Source organism: Semicossyphus pulcher, unplaced genomic scaffold, assembly GCF_022749685.1.
Source record: "Semicossyphus pulcher isolate SPU_LCO1_2020_fin unplaced genomic scaffold, fSemPul1.0.p SCAF_23, whole genome shotgun sequence".
In the NCBI taxonomy this organism is placed as follows: domain Eukaryota; kingdom Metazoa; phylum Chordata; class Actinopteri; order Labriformes; family Labridae; genus Semicossyphus; species Semicossyphus pulcher.
The window spans coordinates 3,086,116-3,103,502 of NW_027211697.1; the positions used below are offsets into that span (position 1 = coordinate 3,086,116).

At 39.7% G+C, this 17,387-nt stretch overlaps 1 protein-coding gene and 1 long non-coding RNA gene across 3 annotated transcripts in view; both read left to right on the top strand.

Moving 5' to 3' along the window:
• Positions 1-13,904, top strand: part of nsfa (N-ethylmaleimide-sensitive factor a) — a 45,986-nt gene extending 32,082 nt beyond the window's left edge. For both annotated transcript variants that reach the window (XM_069674325.1, XM_069674324.1), the window contains 14 exons: positions 820-895; positions 1,309-1,464; positions 2,117-2,316; positions 2,401-2,566; positions 3,185-3,259; positions 4,595-4,782; positions 6,321-6,416; positions 6,501-6,657; positions 7,055-7,188; positions 7,331-7,477; positions 9,165-9,299; positions 9,620-9,733; positions 9,912-9,967; positions 12,654-13,904. In XM_069674325.1, coding sequence (XP_069530426.1) covers positions 820-895; positions 1,309-1,464; positions 2,117-2,316; positions 2,401-2,566; positions 3,185-3,259; positions 4,595-4,782; positions 6,321-6,416; positions 6,501-6,657; positions 7,055-7,188; positions 7,331-7,477; positions 9,165-9,299; positions 9,620-9,733; positions 9,912-9,967; positions 12,654-12,675 — 1,722 coding nt within the window. In that variant the 3' untranslated portion in view covers positions 12,676-13,904. The remainder of the gene's footprint in view (positions 1-819; positions 896-1,308; positions 1,465-2,116; positions 2,317-2,400; positions 2,567-3,184; positions 3,260-4,594; positions 4,783-6,320; positions 6,417-6,500; positions 6,658-7,054; positions 7,189-7,330; positions 7,478-9,164; positions 9,300-9,619; positions 9,734-9,911; positions 9,968-12,653) is intronic.
• A 2,370-nt stretch (positions 13,905-16,274) lies between these two features.
• LOC138602494 (uncharacterized) overlaps positions 16,275-17,387 on the top strand; it is a 74,556-nt gene continuing 73,443 nt past the window's right edge. The window contains exon 1 of the long non-coding RNA XR_011309209.1: positions 16,275-16,345. This is a non-coding gene — a long non-coding RNA (uncharacterized lncRNA). The remainder of the gene's footprint in view (positions 16,346-17,387) is intronic.

The window sequence follows — 17,387 nt, forward strand, 5'->3', positions numbered from 1 at the left end:
GCATATGTATGATTGAAAATACAAAAACATTGACATATGTTGGCTGTAAATTCAGAAGTTCTTCAAAAAGACCTAAAAAAGTCGCAGTACAATCATGAGAGGATGTCTTTTGCGATCAAAGGCAATCGAACAATTCAGCCAGACAACTCACGTTTGTAACAGTTTGAAATGTTTACTGCAGCAGCAGAACACAGCTTGTGTCCCCCCTAGCCGGAGCCTGCAGGTGGATGCTGGGCTGGTGGTGAGGCTGAAAGTATGAGCGCAGTACTGGTGCAGGGCGGTGGTGGCAATGACAGAGCAGAGGGAGAGAGTGTAAACCTTGCAGCTTAAATAGACCGCTAAATTGGGAGGAAGTGTTTGTCGGGTCATTGTGAAGAATGACGCATGTGAAGTGTGAAATCAGTGCAGCTCTAGTTGCCTGCCTGATAGCTCGTAGACATCGCTCCATGTGAACACATACCACTCCCTTTTTTAAAATACACATGTAAGGTCCCGTGCATGTTTTATGTGTTGGACTTTTGCTTGTTCCAACATTTTAGTTTAAATTTAAGTTTTATTCCACAGTGCATTCACTTCTCTGTGTAAATGAGAGACCTCTCCCAGCAAATGTTTAGCAGACGTAGTGCAACATTTTTTAATTACCAGAATCTCAGAGGAACAGATGGCCTTGCATTTCTGATTGATTAACTGGTGATCTCAGAGAGCCATCAGTAATCAGCCACAGATGTGGAAATATGTAGATGTTTTAAACACCTTTTTTCTTGCATTTCACCTTTAAGTTAAAGCATGGACTGACTGTAACTGTGTTTTCTCTGACAGATTGATATCGGCCTGATGGTGGGAAACAGCCAGGTGATTTTTGAGAAGGCAGAGAGTTCATCCCTCACACTAGTTGGTACGTTCCTTATGTCTCGCTATGGGCTGAGCTAAAAGAAGGAAAATAATTCACTAAATAAAGAGGGGAAACATGACAAGACATTTTAATGCTGTACAACCATCATAACTCAAATATGAAGGCCCTGAAGCCATCATGCCAGAGTCCTTTACCTATTTCCTCCACAGGGTGGCAGTAAGAACACATTACAGTATTCAGCATAAGACACCACTCCCTTGTCTGCTGATGGCCAAAAAAGAGTTACAAACCAAACTTCACTTATATTTTATGGCTTTTAAGTCATTATTAAACTCCGCAGAATTGACTTGTATTATATGTTTGTTTTTTTCCAAATATCTGCACACAGTCACTTGCTTAAATAAATATATATTAGTCAATTGTTGGCCAACGAGTTCTGTTATGTGTTCGAACAGGAAAGGCAAAAACCAAGGAGGCACGACAGACTATCATCAACCCAGAGTGGAACTTTGAGAAGATGGGAATCGGAGGTCTGGACAGGGAATTCTCCGACATTTTCCGCAGAGCCTTTGCTTCCCGAGTATTCCCACCAGACATCGTGGAGCAGATGGGTGAGAAACTCCGTCGCTTCTCATATTATTACCAGACCTGACTGCCCTGGTTTATTTGCTAAATGTAAGTGTCTAGTCCTCCTCTACCTTCCAATATAATAGTATTTGCTTATTATAAGACAGTTCATTTATGGAGCGAGATCCGGGCTAATTACCTATGTTACCTGAAGGCAACGAGACTGAAGAAGTTCCTTTTTATATACAATTTTCCTTGTTAAATTAACAAATCTTTGGCCAGGATCTAGCTCCATATTTGTCCTCCTGTCTTTGCTTTTCTCTGCATCTCTGAGGTTTTAAATTTCTCTGTCCTTCTAAAACAGACACATAATGCAGTTGCTTTTGTGTTTTTACTCTAAATAAATTGTTTTCCCATCCAAAAAATGGCAGTAATTGTGATCATTACGATCAAACATTTGGTTTCGCTTGACTTACCTTGCATGTAATGACGTTCTCTGTGTATTCCCTAATCTGCAGTAATATAATGTTGCTTCTTGTCCCTCTGGCTTTAAGCAAAGTATACCATATTATTACAAAACATGCATACACCTATCCCCCTCTTTCTGCCCTCTTCCCCTTCACCATTGGACTGTTTTGTCCCTCTCTGTCTCTTCCCTTCGGACTCTTTCATCCCTCCCTGTTTTCTTTGTTCTAGGGTGTAAGCACGTGAAGGGCATCATGCTGTTTGGGCCGCCAGGCTGTGGTAAAACACTGATGGCCAGGCAGATCGGCAAGATGCTTAACGCCCGCGAGCCAAAGGTCGTCAACGGCCCCGAGATCCTTAACAAGTACGTGGGAGAGTCTGAGGCCAACATCCGCAAGCTGTTCGCTGAGGCGGAGGACGAGCAGAAGAGGGTGAGAGATGCTCTACTTTTCATCCAGTTCCATTTAGGACAAAATAAAATGAATTTTGACTTTTTTAAACTCACCTGTTTCCAGCTGGGAGCCAACAGCGGCCTTCATATCATCATCTTTGATGAACTGGACGCCATCTGCAAACAGAGAGGCACGGGCGCCAGCAGCACCGGCGTGCACGACACTGTGGTCAACCAGCTGCTGTCGAAGATCGATGGCGTGGAGCAGCTCAACAACATCCTGGTTATCGGTCAGTAGCATCAGATTCACCCTCCTCACCAGCTTTATGATACATTATACTGACTGTAAAGCAGGGGGCCTTTTTACACATATCTCACAGTTAACCCAGAACCCTATAGGACTCTGAAAGCATGCAGCAATCATTTATTAAAGGCGATTCTGCCACCATTTGCAATCTGTTTACATGGATCGCAAATCACTTTCGCGCAATTGGCCCAAGACTAAAAACCTTGCAGTAAAATTTTCTGTGATCATTGTAATGCTGTTTAGGACATAATTATCCACCCACACCATTAAATCCACCAATGAGGGGACAGGGATTGAATACTATCCGTCCAATAGTGTTCCACATATATATGGTAAGAGAATCTGAACGTAGTCTTAACAAGAAGCTCTATAGCTGTTCTTAGGGTTGTTGGTACCTTAATCAGTCATTTTAGGTGTTTTTCTTTAATTTGTCACCAGTCTTAAATTTAGGTAGGAAGATGCAAACCTAATAATACAAAATAACAAAATATCAAAATATAAACATGAAGAATTTTTACATTCTTCTTTTGTGAGCATCCGATAGCTTAAGTAACATAATTCTACCTTTCCTCAGTGTCTTTTGCTCTCTTTCTGTCTGCAGGTATGACCAACAGGCCCGACCTGATCGATGACGCCCTGATGAGGCCTGGCAGGTTTGAGGTCAAGATGGAAATTAGTGAGTATTATATATCTCTCTTTCATTTCATGTTCAGCGCCCTCTTGTTGTTTTTCTCCCTGTAAAATAACTTTACATTCTGGTGAAAGTTGCAATGCCTCTCATCTCTATCCATGATTTCAAAATTTTAAAATGCCACCTTGTGTGTGAGTGTAGTTTATCATTAGGCCTTTCAAAATAAACAGTACAGTATTTGTTTACTTGTAGTTTTTGAATATAGCAATATTACAAATATTAATATAATCACAAGTTGCCTATTTTTTTGTTTTACTTTCCCCTATTAATCTGTGTTTTAAAAAAAGGAATGTAAATTTTATAGATATGCACCAGGCATTCCTTTTAATCCACAAGACAAGGTTATTTATTGAGCCCTATACACTCAAACTCTAGTGAAATGTTATAAGCCACGTCAATAAAAAACCTCTTAACCTCCAACTAGTTGATAATAAAAAGCAAAATGCTTTCAATTATATTTTATTCTACCCCAATCAGTTAATTAAATACATGAAAATACAAGTCTTCTATTCACTTCCTCAATTAATATTTTCAGATGGATGTTTCCTCGTGTGTATATGGCCTCTGTGAACATCTTAGTAGACCAAAACAGCGGTTGGTTGGTCTGTGGTATATTGTGTATAGATAGATAGATAGATAGATAGATAGATAGATAGATAGATACTTTATTGTCATTGCACTGATAAAAAAATACAACAAATGTACTGTATGTGTGTATAATATAAGCGAGTCAATGGAGTGACTGTGTAGCTAGCTAGCGTAGTTGAAAATACAGACACTAGCTAAACACAGTAAGCACAATCTCTTTGAACAAACGACCTAGCTAAGGCCAATTTTTATAATAAATCTACACCAGCGAGTACACATATCTTACATCATCTATGTGTGCCTTTAGCTGTAACATCATTGTATGAACCTTTTTAACAGCTAAAGCATGTCTGTAAGCATGCTTACACTAACAAAGCTAGCACTATTAAGAAGTTCACAGACTCCAGGCTTCTACCTTCTTTAAAATATTTTTAAGTGCATGTCTCTTGTTTTCATCAGGAACTACATCTGAAAATATAAATGAAGGATGTATTCATTACATGTTTGACTTAAACAGTAGCCTTTTACTTCAACATAATCAAAACTTTGTTGCTGGTTTTTTAACTGTTAACCGCTTAACATACATTTAGGTCTAGTTAATTTTCTGTACTTTATATCTGAACCTTTTGTATTCATTTTCACTTTTTTTACTCCGTTATACGCTGAAAAAACATGCAAATTTCTTCCACCCCAATACCTCCGCCCCTCACTGCCTTATCGTCTAACCTCCAGGTCTGCCTGATGAGAAGGGTCGTGTCCAGATCTTGACCATCCACACCAACAAGATGCGAGGCTTTAACCTGCTCGCCCCCGATGTGGACATCAAGGAGCTGGCTGCCGAGACTAAGAACTACAGCGGTGCAGAGCTGGAGGGGCTGGTCAGGGCTGCTCAGTCCACCGCCATGAACCGACACATCAAGGTGACTTGGCACTTTTAAATACACAAAGCTTGTAGTAGGTTTGTGTTGGGATGCTACTGTAGTGAGAAGCCAACAAACACAGATTACAAAAATCACTTCCTACTATCTACTGTATAGAAAAAATAGAATAGAAAGAAAAGAATATAATTTTCAACCCGTCAGTGTGGTTTATTCAAGATCGCAAAAACAGTTCACACAGAAAAGGTGGTCAACAGAAACTAAACACGCTTGCTGATTAGCTTGCTAATGGTAGTTCTAGCTTAGCTACCCCAATGTTCAAGTATTGTAGCCGAAGCAAAACTTACTTACTCTGGGAGAATATTCTGTTTATAAACCAAAGCATGAGGGGTGATAGAGTGGTAACCAAGCAGCAATCTCCAGGATTGAAAATGAAGTAAAGTGTCAAAATACATTGTCAAAATATGCAGTTCATCTTGTGGCCACATGAGGCTGGCTCCAAAAGCGACTCAATCCCTGTTAGGCCCTATATTATTGCCAATGCCCAACTATACAGCAGGAATAAACATGATTACAGCACAGGGGTTGAATTTGTATATAACTAACTCCCTTTTATTACAACAAGGCTTAAAGTAATGCCTAATTAGGGGTGTGGTTGCTCAGAGTGACAGGTGGATGCTGCTAGCTGACTGCTAGGTGTCACCTAATTAAGTCCCTGAACTTAACCTCTCAAGCAGGTTCAGATTCATATTAAGGCTTGCTATACTGCTGCTGTGTAACAGACAGATTCTTTTAAAGGAGAAAGCATTCAAAAGAATTGACTTGTTCACAATCATGACACCAGTAACTAATTCTGTTCTTTTTGTATAAAGTTCATTATGACAACTTTGATTTTGAACTGAATATATTTAAGTATCCATCCACTTTCCAGTGAATTTTTATCTAAACACAGATGTAGATATTGAGAAAGCAGAGACAATTACTGCACTGATAAAGGAGTACTTTAGTAATATAGTATTGCACTTCCATCACAATTTTGGACTAGCAAGAATTACTCGCAGAATTTCCAAAATCCATGCAGCTGAGGACGTGATATCCTGACTTTTTGGCAGTTTCCAAAATCACCCCTTTATGTAGGAATTATCTGAAAAAACATTTATTTTATTTTATTATTAATTATATTTTTTTATTTTTGAAAGATTTTTTATTTTTTGGCTTTTGGGATCTTATGAGATGGGAAGCTGAAAATTGACAGGAAACACCGAAAAGAGCGAGTGGGGAAGACATGCATCAAAGAGCCAAGAGTTGGAGTCGAACCAGGCGCCTACTGGACTGATTGAGGAAAAAGGAGGCCTTCTCGCTTCACTGTTTGAATTTCAAGAGCACTTGTTGTCGATTAAATTTACACACACAGAATTCAGACACTCAAATAAATAGGGGGACAGTAAATACCTTGTTTGTATATATCCAGCATTTATAGATAAGACACTATGTTCACAAGCTAAATTAAACTTCATATGATTATATAATGGAATGGAATATATTGTTTTGATGCAGTTGTATGTGTTCCTTTTTTCCAGGCTACATCTACAGTGGAAGTGGACATGGAGAAAGCGGAGAAACTGCAGGTCACCAGAAACGACTTCATGGGATCTCTCAACAACGACATCAAACCTGTACGTACCTCTCTTTTTTAGACTCCATGCTTCAACTGCAAAATGCAATATAATCCTTTAATACTACTTTGTCATTTTATCCAGGCGTTTGGTACGAACCAAGAAGACTACTCCAGCTACATCATGAACGGTATCATCAAATGGGGCGATCCCGTCACTCATGTCCTGGATGATGGAGAGTTGCTGGTGCAGCAGACCAAGAACAGTGATCGCACACCTCTGGTGGCTGTGTTATTGGAAGGTGCGAAGTCAGATACACACACAAAAATATTATACTATACACACTAAATGCACCATTTCATCCAATAAAACAGATCATTAAACAGATTGTTACCTGACCTTCCGCTAGATTTAATCCAATATCTTTTGGTCATTTACACTTGCAATTTAGGACGAACACATGCTAAATGAAAGCTAACAGCCTAACAGATATTGCAAGTCAATCTACAAAAGGACAAAAGCCACTTATACTGTATATGAATTTTCCTTTAGGTCTAATGCATTCAAATGAAGTCAATTTGCGTATTTTCTTTCTATCTGACTCATTCAGGGAAAATAAGCACCCTACTGAATAGCATCACACAAACACAAGCAGGCTGTGAATCTTACCCTTGATTGTATCTCACACACCCCCGCAGGTCCACCACACAGTGGAAAGACGGCCTTGGCGGCTAAGATTGCAGAGGACTCGCAGTTCCCCTTCATCAAGATCTGCTCTCCAGACAAGATGATTGGACACTCAGAGATCTCCAAGTGCCAGGCAATCAAAAAGGTAAGTGCTGCGGAGCGTCTAAACTGAACTTTGCATTTAAACTGCGGTGTATGGAACTATTTTATCTATTTAATCACTGCTTCCTTGTCATTACTGCCTGTCTTTACTTTCTTTTCATGACCCCCTCCTCCCTCTGTTTCAGGTCTTTGATGATGCGTATAAGTCACAGCTCAGCTGCGTGGTGGTGGATGACATTGAGCGTCTGCTGGACTACGTCCCCATCGGGCCTCGTTTCTCCAACCTGGTGCTCCAAGCTCTGCTTGTGCTGCTGAAGAAAGCTCCACCAAAGGTCAGAGTTCATCCACCATCTGTGTACAGGTTGTCGCAAGAAAAGACCCAAACCAACATCCAACCAAGTGCTCCATAGCCTTATGTGGCTTACATGTCTGTGTCCTGTGCCCCAGAGGGAGCTGTATGCAAGTCACACTCTGACTACAGACTACAAGTTTGAAAATGAAACAAATTTTGGGGTTTGTAATGCCAGTCGAGATTGCAAAACTAAAAAGAATGGAGCTAGAGAGGCCTCTGTAGCTCGCTCCTCATCTCTGCTTGAGGCTAGTGGCTCCATTAGCTCCATTAGCCGCTAACACACTGTAATATCTGACCTGTGTGAACATTGCCCTGCTGTTTGAGGAAATTACTTTTTAAAACTGACACTATGTATTTGTGAGCCTTTTTTGCAGCTACATCTTCAGGAGGAATAAATCATCTTAAGACAACAGACATGATAAGAATGTTAAAAAGTATTGAGTGGTGGACTAACACCTTTTTATTGGGATTTGTTGACACGGAGAAACAACCAGTAAAACCAGTGCTATCCTTTAAAGCACTTTTTATGAGTAATATTCTTCTGCCTTCTTGCAGAGAGCGATGTAAGAAGACCATACAACTTTTACGGCTATATAGCTAATAAGAAGGCAGCATCCAATTAGCTTAGCATAAGGATTGTAACATAGAGAAACAGCTAGCCATGTATTTCATATGTAGAATGTAGACTTTGTGTTATTATTTGTATTTATTTAAATGTATTTAATGAGGTAAGGCCTCATTGAGATAAAAAATTCTGTGTGTCCTGGCCAAGACAGCAACAGCACATTTTAAGAAAGTTTCAGACATACAACACGTCACAATTACAAACACAAATCAACATATTCTGGGTCACATAGCGGAATATTAATCAAAGCAGCAGCAACCTGATGCATCTTCCTCCAACGCCTTTAAAGAGCTCAGCTCCCCCTGGACCCAAATCGTCCTGCAGCAGGTGCCAAGCAGCAGGAGCAGCGTACCTAAAACCCTTTTTCCCCATTTCATGACCCACTTTGGGGACAGATCGCAAAATTAAGCAGGAGCAGGAGCCTGGTGCAGTAACCAAGCTACCTGTTTCCCCCCGTTTCCAGTCTTACTGCTTAGCTAAGGTACTCGTCTCCTGCTAGCTTCAGCAGCAACAAAGCAAATAAGCACATTTCCCCAAATGTCCTTTTAAAATGACAGTTGTATTACACGCAGTTGTTATATTAGCCCATATTGTTTTATTTTATGTTTTAAGTATCCTGCATAATCTTAATGTTTTTGTGCACATTTTTTTGCAACTGTTTTGCTGTATTAACAAATAACATAATTGGTGTGGTACCAGTACACAGCATGAAACTGTTTCAACTCTTGTCCCTTGTTGATCTTTTACATAAAGATACAGTTTAATACATATACCATAATATAACAATACACAAATTCTATACACAGATACAAATAAGTAAGTTAATATACATTAAGGTTCAATTGAGTGCAGCTCTGGTTTGCTTTTAGCCAGCATCTGACCTTTGTTGTGAAAGATTTTAGAGAGTATATCTGTTTATCTCAGAGTTACCTAATCATGACCAAATCAGAGAATTTACACCATGCCTGTGGTTAAAGCTGTCAAAACTCATGACAGAATTTGCCATGTGATGAAATTAACGAGTCATTCTTCCCTCCTGCAGGGTCGGAAGCTGCTCATCATCGGCACCACCAGCAGGAAGGACGTGCTGCAGGAGATGGAGATGTTGGACGCCTTCAGCACCACCATCCACATCCCCAACATCTCCACTGGGGAGCAGTTAGTTGATGCTTTAGAGGTATAAACACACACACACACACATACACCTAACACTCATCTGGTTGCTTGAAGGTAAAGATGCAGCTGTTGGGGACTCATACAAGGACACAGATGAATTAAACATTACCATCCCCCCGTTCTCAAGAGCAGACATTCACGCACACACGCAACCTTGAAAGATCCAACTCCTTCACCTCAGTGAATGTAGGAGAGAACTCCACTCAAAATGTAAATGGCTTGAAATAGAATAAAAGGATGTTTTCCCGTGCAGCCTTGCTTTCCTTTGCTTTTATATAGCTGAAGGTCTCCACCTTTGTAACGCCTGTGTTGTCTCTGTAGCTGCTGGGGAGCTTCTCAGATAAAGAGCGGGCCAGCATCGCGCAACAGCTCAAAGGGAAGAGGGTCTGGATTGGCATCAAGAAGCTCCTGGTGCTCATCGAGATGTCGCTGCAGGTAAAGGAGACTCAGAGAGCACTGTGCATGAGCTGCGATTTGACACAGAGGATGGTTGATGTGTGATAAGTCAGATTGTCCTTCAAGCAAGTTTGTAGTTTTGTAGTTTCCTCCACTGGACACTGGATATTTATTTTCTATTTGTGCTCAAGTGTGTTTCTCCCTCTGCTCTCTCTAGATGGACCAGGACTACAGAGTGACCAAGTTCCTGTCTCTGCTCAGAGACGAGGGGGCGTGAGTACAAAAAGCTCTGAACCAATCATTTCATAAATCCTCTTCTTTTTTCTCATCTCCGTTTTCTCAATTATACATTTTTTCTTATATCACCAGCTTGTTTTCCATAGCGCAATGTTTGTCAGTATATTTCCATTAACAGAACTCATACAGATACTTTGAACACGGCTGAGTAATGTGAGACAATAATACATATTGATTTTGGAGAGTCCAATCTTGTATCTCCACATTGCACACACAAAGTAGATGTGGCCAACAGTGCAGAAAATGGCTAATAATCCTCTTGTCCTCCTGTTCTCTCCAACTATTGGCTTTAATGGCTTTATTTTGCAATCACCAGGTTGAATGAAGGCGATCAAATCCGAATTTAAGCCACTGGTTGCTCTTGCTGTGCACTGGTAAGGTCAAGAGCAAAGCAATAAGATTAGTGTCTGAAGCTTAGGAGTACAAACCCTGTAGTTTAGCTGTTAGCGAGTAGATTAGCATTAACACATTCATTTTTCAACTGTCTAGGATTATAATTGTTGTAACAGATTAATATCACTGTTTAAATTGTGTTTAATTATCACATGACACCTAAAATGATATAATGTCTCACAAAGTTGTAAGCTAGGCTATGTAACTTTGGCTAACAAGAGAGAAAAGCAATCAGGTTTGCAAAACAGCACAGAAATATCAGTTACATAGCAATATCTATGTAAAGTTAGCTAACTTTAGCTTACAATAGCCACCATTGGCTAATGTTCACATGTCAGACTGAGAAATGTTGTTTCGGCAAAATTTTTAAAAGTATTTAACAGAGCTTCATTGCTTCTTCTTTAAGAAGGATTTTTTAAAAGTATGTTTTGAAGTTACATAGCCTAGCTTAAAACGTTACATAGCCTAGCTTAAAATGTTCTTCACCTGCCCCTTGCTCACCCATCTTCACATTGAATACTATGTAAGTGTATCTTACACAGTATTAGCCTTTGCCTACAGTTGACATTATCATTCATAATATTTTTAACCACTAATTCATTTTGGTAACATGACATTACTAGCAAGCATGTTTTACTGCCCCTTCATCAATATTTAAAAGCAGCAAGACATGATGACTAATGACATTATAGTTTTGTTGTATGCATTAATGACTCTAACAGTGTTACTGCTACATACAGCTCAGCATTTTGCTCCAGGAGCAGCACAGGACTTTAGGATTTGGTTGCACCAGTTATAAAAGTTCTTACTAAATGGAGTAGACTAAAGGTGAAATATCTGTAATGAGAAAAGATTGGGAGTAAAGTCTAATATACTACCAGGCCGCCATTTTGGTAGTTCTACTACAATTACAGTGACTTCCTGGTGACATAGATGATTACTGTTAATTGGATGGCATTTCAAAATACTAGCAACAGATTTACCACAATGAGATTCTTAGGGCCTGTGTCCACTAATGGCATTTTTTGTGCTGCCAGCACCCACTAAATCTAAATTTCAGAGCGCTTACTGTTGCTAGGTTACAAAACTTGTCACTTCCGCTCTGCGTATGCTTCTTATTTGCTTTTATTCAATTTTAAATTTATACAATTTTACAAAGAAAGTGCCTGGAAATTGTACCCTCGAAAAAACAAGTCTGGGTGCATGAGATAAACCGCGAGATAAAAGATTATCACCACCAGGATTAGTTTTCTCCTCTGCCATTGTTGTTGACAGGCTGCTAACGGAAGTCCCCCCCCCCATCTCGATTTTGATTGGTCGGTGAGGGAGAAGTGACATTGGCGAGTGCGACTGTGTTCCAAAACTTGAACCATTGAACTATATGAACGTCGTTAGTGGACACAGGCCCTTAACACCAGAAAGGATTCTCATTACGCTTGCATTGGCATTGTTTCCATTACACCAGAATTGAAATTTTACACATAACATACCATCACCATGTTAGGCAGTATTTAGAGGTTGTCGTCAATTAAAGTATTTCAGTGCGACTGTGTTGCACTAAAGTCTTCACTAGCAAATGCTGTGTTACACCGGAGAAGAGTCAGAATTACAATTGTAATTACAACTCCTAGAACTTCCTATTAATTAATAATACTGGTAGTGCCCAAAAGAAGTGAATTCTCATGTCATACAGTCACTAAAAGTAATTCAACTGATATCTTATGAATGTTACATTGAATTATCATTGCAGTGCATCTTTAACCCTCATACAACCAACTCAAAATCCAGCATCTGTAACCATCCATATTTCCTATTGTGTTCTGTAACATAAACACTTGCAAGTTGTCGACATGGCAATCCAAATGATGAGGACACAGCATGGGACATTTGGGTATTATTTGGTGAACTGGATAATCTACAAATAGCTGGTGCAACCCCTCTAGTAGTTATTAAGGTAATAAAACAAATCTGTTCAACCCTTAGTACAAAGAGTAAAGAATGCAGTATAGTCTCTAAAGGTTGATGAGTGATGGTTTTATGTTGTGGCTCTCTTCTTGTTTTATAGCCAAAATCCTGCTCATCGTTTTTTAATTTTACCAAGACTCCACACAGCGTTGTGCTGGTGTTGTGTGAGTACACTGGAGCATGTTGAGGGTTGCTCATAGAGTTACCCTCTTAAACAGGAAGTCTATTAGGGGGGAGTAACACCACACAACCCACAGGGAACTTAAACATCTTATCTTCCTCTTTCTCCTATTACGTTTTCTAGTGATCGCAGCTTCTATGAGTAGAGGAAGGAAGCAAGCATCTCGACATCAAGAGGCCACCATCGGAACAAAAAGAGGAAGACGAGGACAAGAAGAAGATGAAGAGATCTTCTTCATGTCTATCCACCGCTGATCCATCCCTCCGTCTATTAACCTGGTCAATGAAAGGAACACACAAGTCCTCTTTATCCAAGCATGCTTCCGTAGGCAATACCACCGTCTCACCTTCGTCCTAATCATCATCATCATCACGTACCGACATATCGCAGCAAACTTTTGGAAATGTTACACACCTGTTATCTGTAAAGAAATTGCAATAGATGATTGTAAAAAGTGCTGTTTTGTGCATCTTGCGTAAAAATAACAAAAAAAAGGAAGCCATGTATGTTTTAAGCTATCGTGTTTGTTGTATTTGTTGCATATATCTTGTATTTGTTCGATATGTATCCTCACAAACTGAACCGCATAATCAGAAAACATCCAAAAATGACACAAACCCCCGAAGCCCTTTGAGTATTTAAGACGTGAATCTATGAGAGGCTTTTAGTGAATGTGTAGTGGCTGTAAAAAAGAAGCTGTTCCATGTTGACATGTTAACCCTTCAAAGATACAGTATGTAACTTGTTCATGTTTTGTAAATAGTATATATAGACAAAATACAGTATATGATGAGATACTTTAAAGGAGCAGTTTTAAGTCTATTTCATACTACATAAGTATGATTCTTCTTCCTTATGTCTCTGGAGATGTTGATATAACTAGGTTACTGTAATAGTGAAAGTATATGTTGGATTGTTGGCCTGTCTGTCTGTGTTGCGTACAGTACAGTTCAGTCGAGCTAGTGTCGCTTTGGCAACCTCAGTGTTCAAAAAAAAAAAAATCAGCACTTTTAACATTGACTCAAAAGACCTTTAGTACTTATCCCCGGGGGTTCTTCGTTAGAACTTGTGTCCGCTGGTGTGCATGTGTGGAGAACTCACTGCTGCATGTGTAAGAGCGTGTGTGAGTGTGTGGTGATGCTTTTGAATGTACACGTGTGAGTGTGTGTGTGTGCATGTGAAACCAGGTTTAGACAGTTGGTGGTTAGTTTGTGGGTTTTTCTCATGTCGTGTGTTCAGTGCTTATCGTCCAAAGTTCTTGTTTTGTTCTGACCATTGACGATGTGTGTGTGTACGTGTGCGTGTGCGTGTACATATATATCAAAATGCAGATGTATTATTGCAATAAAAAGCACAGATGCACAGGAAAAAGAAGCTGGTCTGGCCTCATTTGTTTATAGATGGATCAATGGTGTGACAATGGTGTACATACTGTACAATGAAACACCATTGATTTTCAGCGGTGAAAAGTACCTAAGCAAAAGTACAAATTGATGGTACATCTCAAGGGGAAATATTCGACTTTTTACTCTACCACATATATCTGGTAGCTATATTATATATATAAGCTATATCTTATAGCTTAACATACAAACAACAAAAGTACATTGCTGTAGATTCAACTACCAAATTCACCTCAATGGAGCCCATTTCAGTGCAAAAATCAAGTTAAATCAAATTAAATATAGTTTAATAGTGTTAAGACCCAAAGGGGTCTGTAAACAGACAGAGCTAACCCTCAGTGTGTATGTATTTCCACAGGAAATTTCATAATCACAGCTGTATCTGTAGGTTCTTCACTCGTCACTCTTCGACAAAGCACTAACATTTGGACAGACAATACGGATATGACTGAGAGAATGCTAGTAAGCTGTCAGGAATAACAGTGTTGTCTAAAAGGACAATGGGATCCTTTAAAACTAAAAAACACATGGCTTCATTGTGGAACAAAAGAGAAAATAACGATTACGGCTATCTTTTTTACGTCTTTCTTTTTTTAGGGATTTTTTTAAGGAGTTCACAATCATAACAAAGGTTTTTATAATACAAGGAAGGAATATAACACCCGTGGGAAAAAGTCAAACAACAAAAGGATCAGCTAACACTATATTTGGTTAAAGTTTAAACTATCAACAGCAAAAATAGGTCAAATTACCTCTACTTGGACCAACTATAACAGTAAATTCCTGCTTGTATAATTTAATGTTGCTGTATTTCTACTTATGAGCACTTTGAGTTTTGATATTTTGATCCTCATTGCATTTTTACTCAAGTGGGCTTATGAATTCAAAGCTTTCACTTGTAATGGTGTATAGTGAAGTTGCTGCTTCCTCTTTTGCTATAGTTGCTACTTTACTTCCTCTAAGTGCTTCTAAGGTTTCGTGGTTTGACATTTAGTTTAGTAGACATTTAGAGAAAAAGCATTGAAATCCTTTATTTAAATAAAAGTTGGAATATCATAGCTTAAAGAGTCCCTAATTAAATATTATTTAAGGTTTTTCTAGAGTAAATGTACAAATGTATTATCAACAGAATGTATGTAAGCCTGCAATTACAGTTTTTTTGTGAGACTTGAACATGTCATCAACAAGTTGATGTGGCGAACTAAAATAATATCATAATAGCTGTTAGCTTATTTTCACGTCAAACAAGGAAGGAGCACGTTAGCATTCGTTAGTCCTGTTTTGTTTTGTTTTGTTTTGCAACATAGAGAATGTAAGTCTTTTATTCACTTTTATTTTAGCTCTGTTTTTGTTCTGAAATAAAGAAATAGAACAAACTATAAGGTAGCTATAAGCCGGAGAGCTAAACAATAAGCTGAAGCTAAAAGTCATGAAGCCAAGTAGACCTGCAATTAAGGGCCTAATTCACATCATTATGATTGAATATTGATTGCAGCTGTCTAAAGTAAAGCGTAGGCTATTTTACATAGTATTGTCATCTTATAAAACTACAGCCATTGCTGTATTATATTAATTTGCACAAAAAACATTAATTATGTAAGTGGAGCTACTATAGGTTTTGAATAATTTATAAAATCACATTTTATGAGACATTAAGGAGATTGGTACTTGAAATTACATTACAATAAAATTGAAATTATATGACATTGCTATTTAGCTGTCTTTTCAATGTAGTGAAGTATAATTATAATGAGAGTTAGAATATTGAGGACTATTTCTTTGTAAAATGTTGCAACTTGTAGAAGTTTATCATGGGAATAATCTACTTAAGTGCACCAGAAATTTTGCAAAAGTATAGAGAAGTAGTTTTTCACCACTGCCTATGTGAAATCCATTGTCCACCACTTTTTGGCAATTGAATGTAGCTGGGGAAAAATGTGGGAGATTCCCCTTTAATTCACCAAGCTCTCGACATTATGCAACCCTCGCTGCAGTTCTGCTCTCCGGCCGGTAGAGGGCGCTGCGGAGCCTAGTGATTAATTCTCCCCGGCGGCAGCTTCACTGCTCCTGACCCGCATTCACCCGTACTGTACAGGCAGGCGGGGGGGAGGACCGAGCAGCAGCACAGAAAGCAAATAAACGCTGTAGAGTTCCCCTGCAGACCGTGGCCATGGCTTTGGCAGTCCCTGGCAGACACGGAGCTCCCGTCTCTTCACACCTGATAGCGGACTGAGAGGGGAGCTAGCACCGGGAGAAGAGCTACGCCGTTTCAGACGGTTCACCGGCTGGACTCGCTTTTATTTCAACGTGTCTGTTCTGCTTTTTCTTCACGTGTTAATCCGGCTGTTCCTTGTTCACGGGGCTTTATGTTGACGGCACAGGAGGCGGTTGTCTACCACAAGTCGAGCATTGGTGAGTGTGTCAATTAATAGCAAAATACAGTGTAGGTTCCTTTATGAGGCGGCGGTACAAAGCGAGTGCTGTCCTCACGTCAACCCGGGCGCTGCGCCGGCCCGCTTACTGTACTGTACCCATAGGTTAATGCAAAGACATGCAGTGTACTGTATGTACCTCTGCGTCCCATCTGAGAAAGTGATCCGCATGACTGCCATGTGCTTGTTTTACTGTCGTTCTGCTCAGACACTTGGGTCAGGTAGGGCTGAGTTCACGGTTAAGGTTGGAGCTATATGATCATCGCAATAAGAAACCTGTTAACCTACACCCTGCCCTACATGGCTGCAAAGTCTGGACCGTCCATGAGAGATGACACCTAAGAAAGTACAGAGATGGGGCTTTGAGCCAAGATCAAGGTACTAGATGTACAGTAGCCTCTATATTTCTTTATGTGGCCCTGCCAATGTGTGATATACTGCGCCGCCACTGTCCACATTCCTTTGCTGTGACATATCCAAGTAGGACTGTGTGTGCAAAAAGTGTGCCAAAGTGTGCTTGAAGTGCTCCTGGAGACTTATATAAATCATGCATGTGTTACAGGACAGCATGAAATATGAAATGTTGTTCTCAGCCTATAGCTGCTCCTGCAGGAAGAGGCGTGGTGCACATGTATGACATTGTGTAGTGTGTTGCACATAATGCCAGTAGTCTTTGCATTGTGTGTGTGTCTATTTGAGTTAAAGGTATGTTAGGGATTAGGAATGTGTTGGTTATAATTTCTAAGATTTTAATAGCAGGATGAGATCAGATGTGATTGACTCATTTTGGGCTCAGAGCTGCACAACAGGGTGCCCTGGGTTAGTAGGTTACCAGCACAGACCTCAAAACTGCGTGCAGGAGTCAGACTTGTGAGAGACAAATTAATAAGTTATTCATATAAAATGTCTACACAACACGCTGATCGCATCGGTTCTTCTGCCTTGCAGCGTGCATCATGAACACATCAGCTGTCACTCACCATTAGTCTTTTTGTACAGGAAGAAGTGAAATGTGCAGGTAG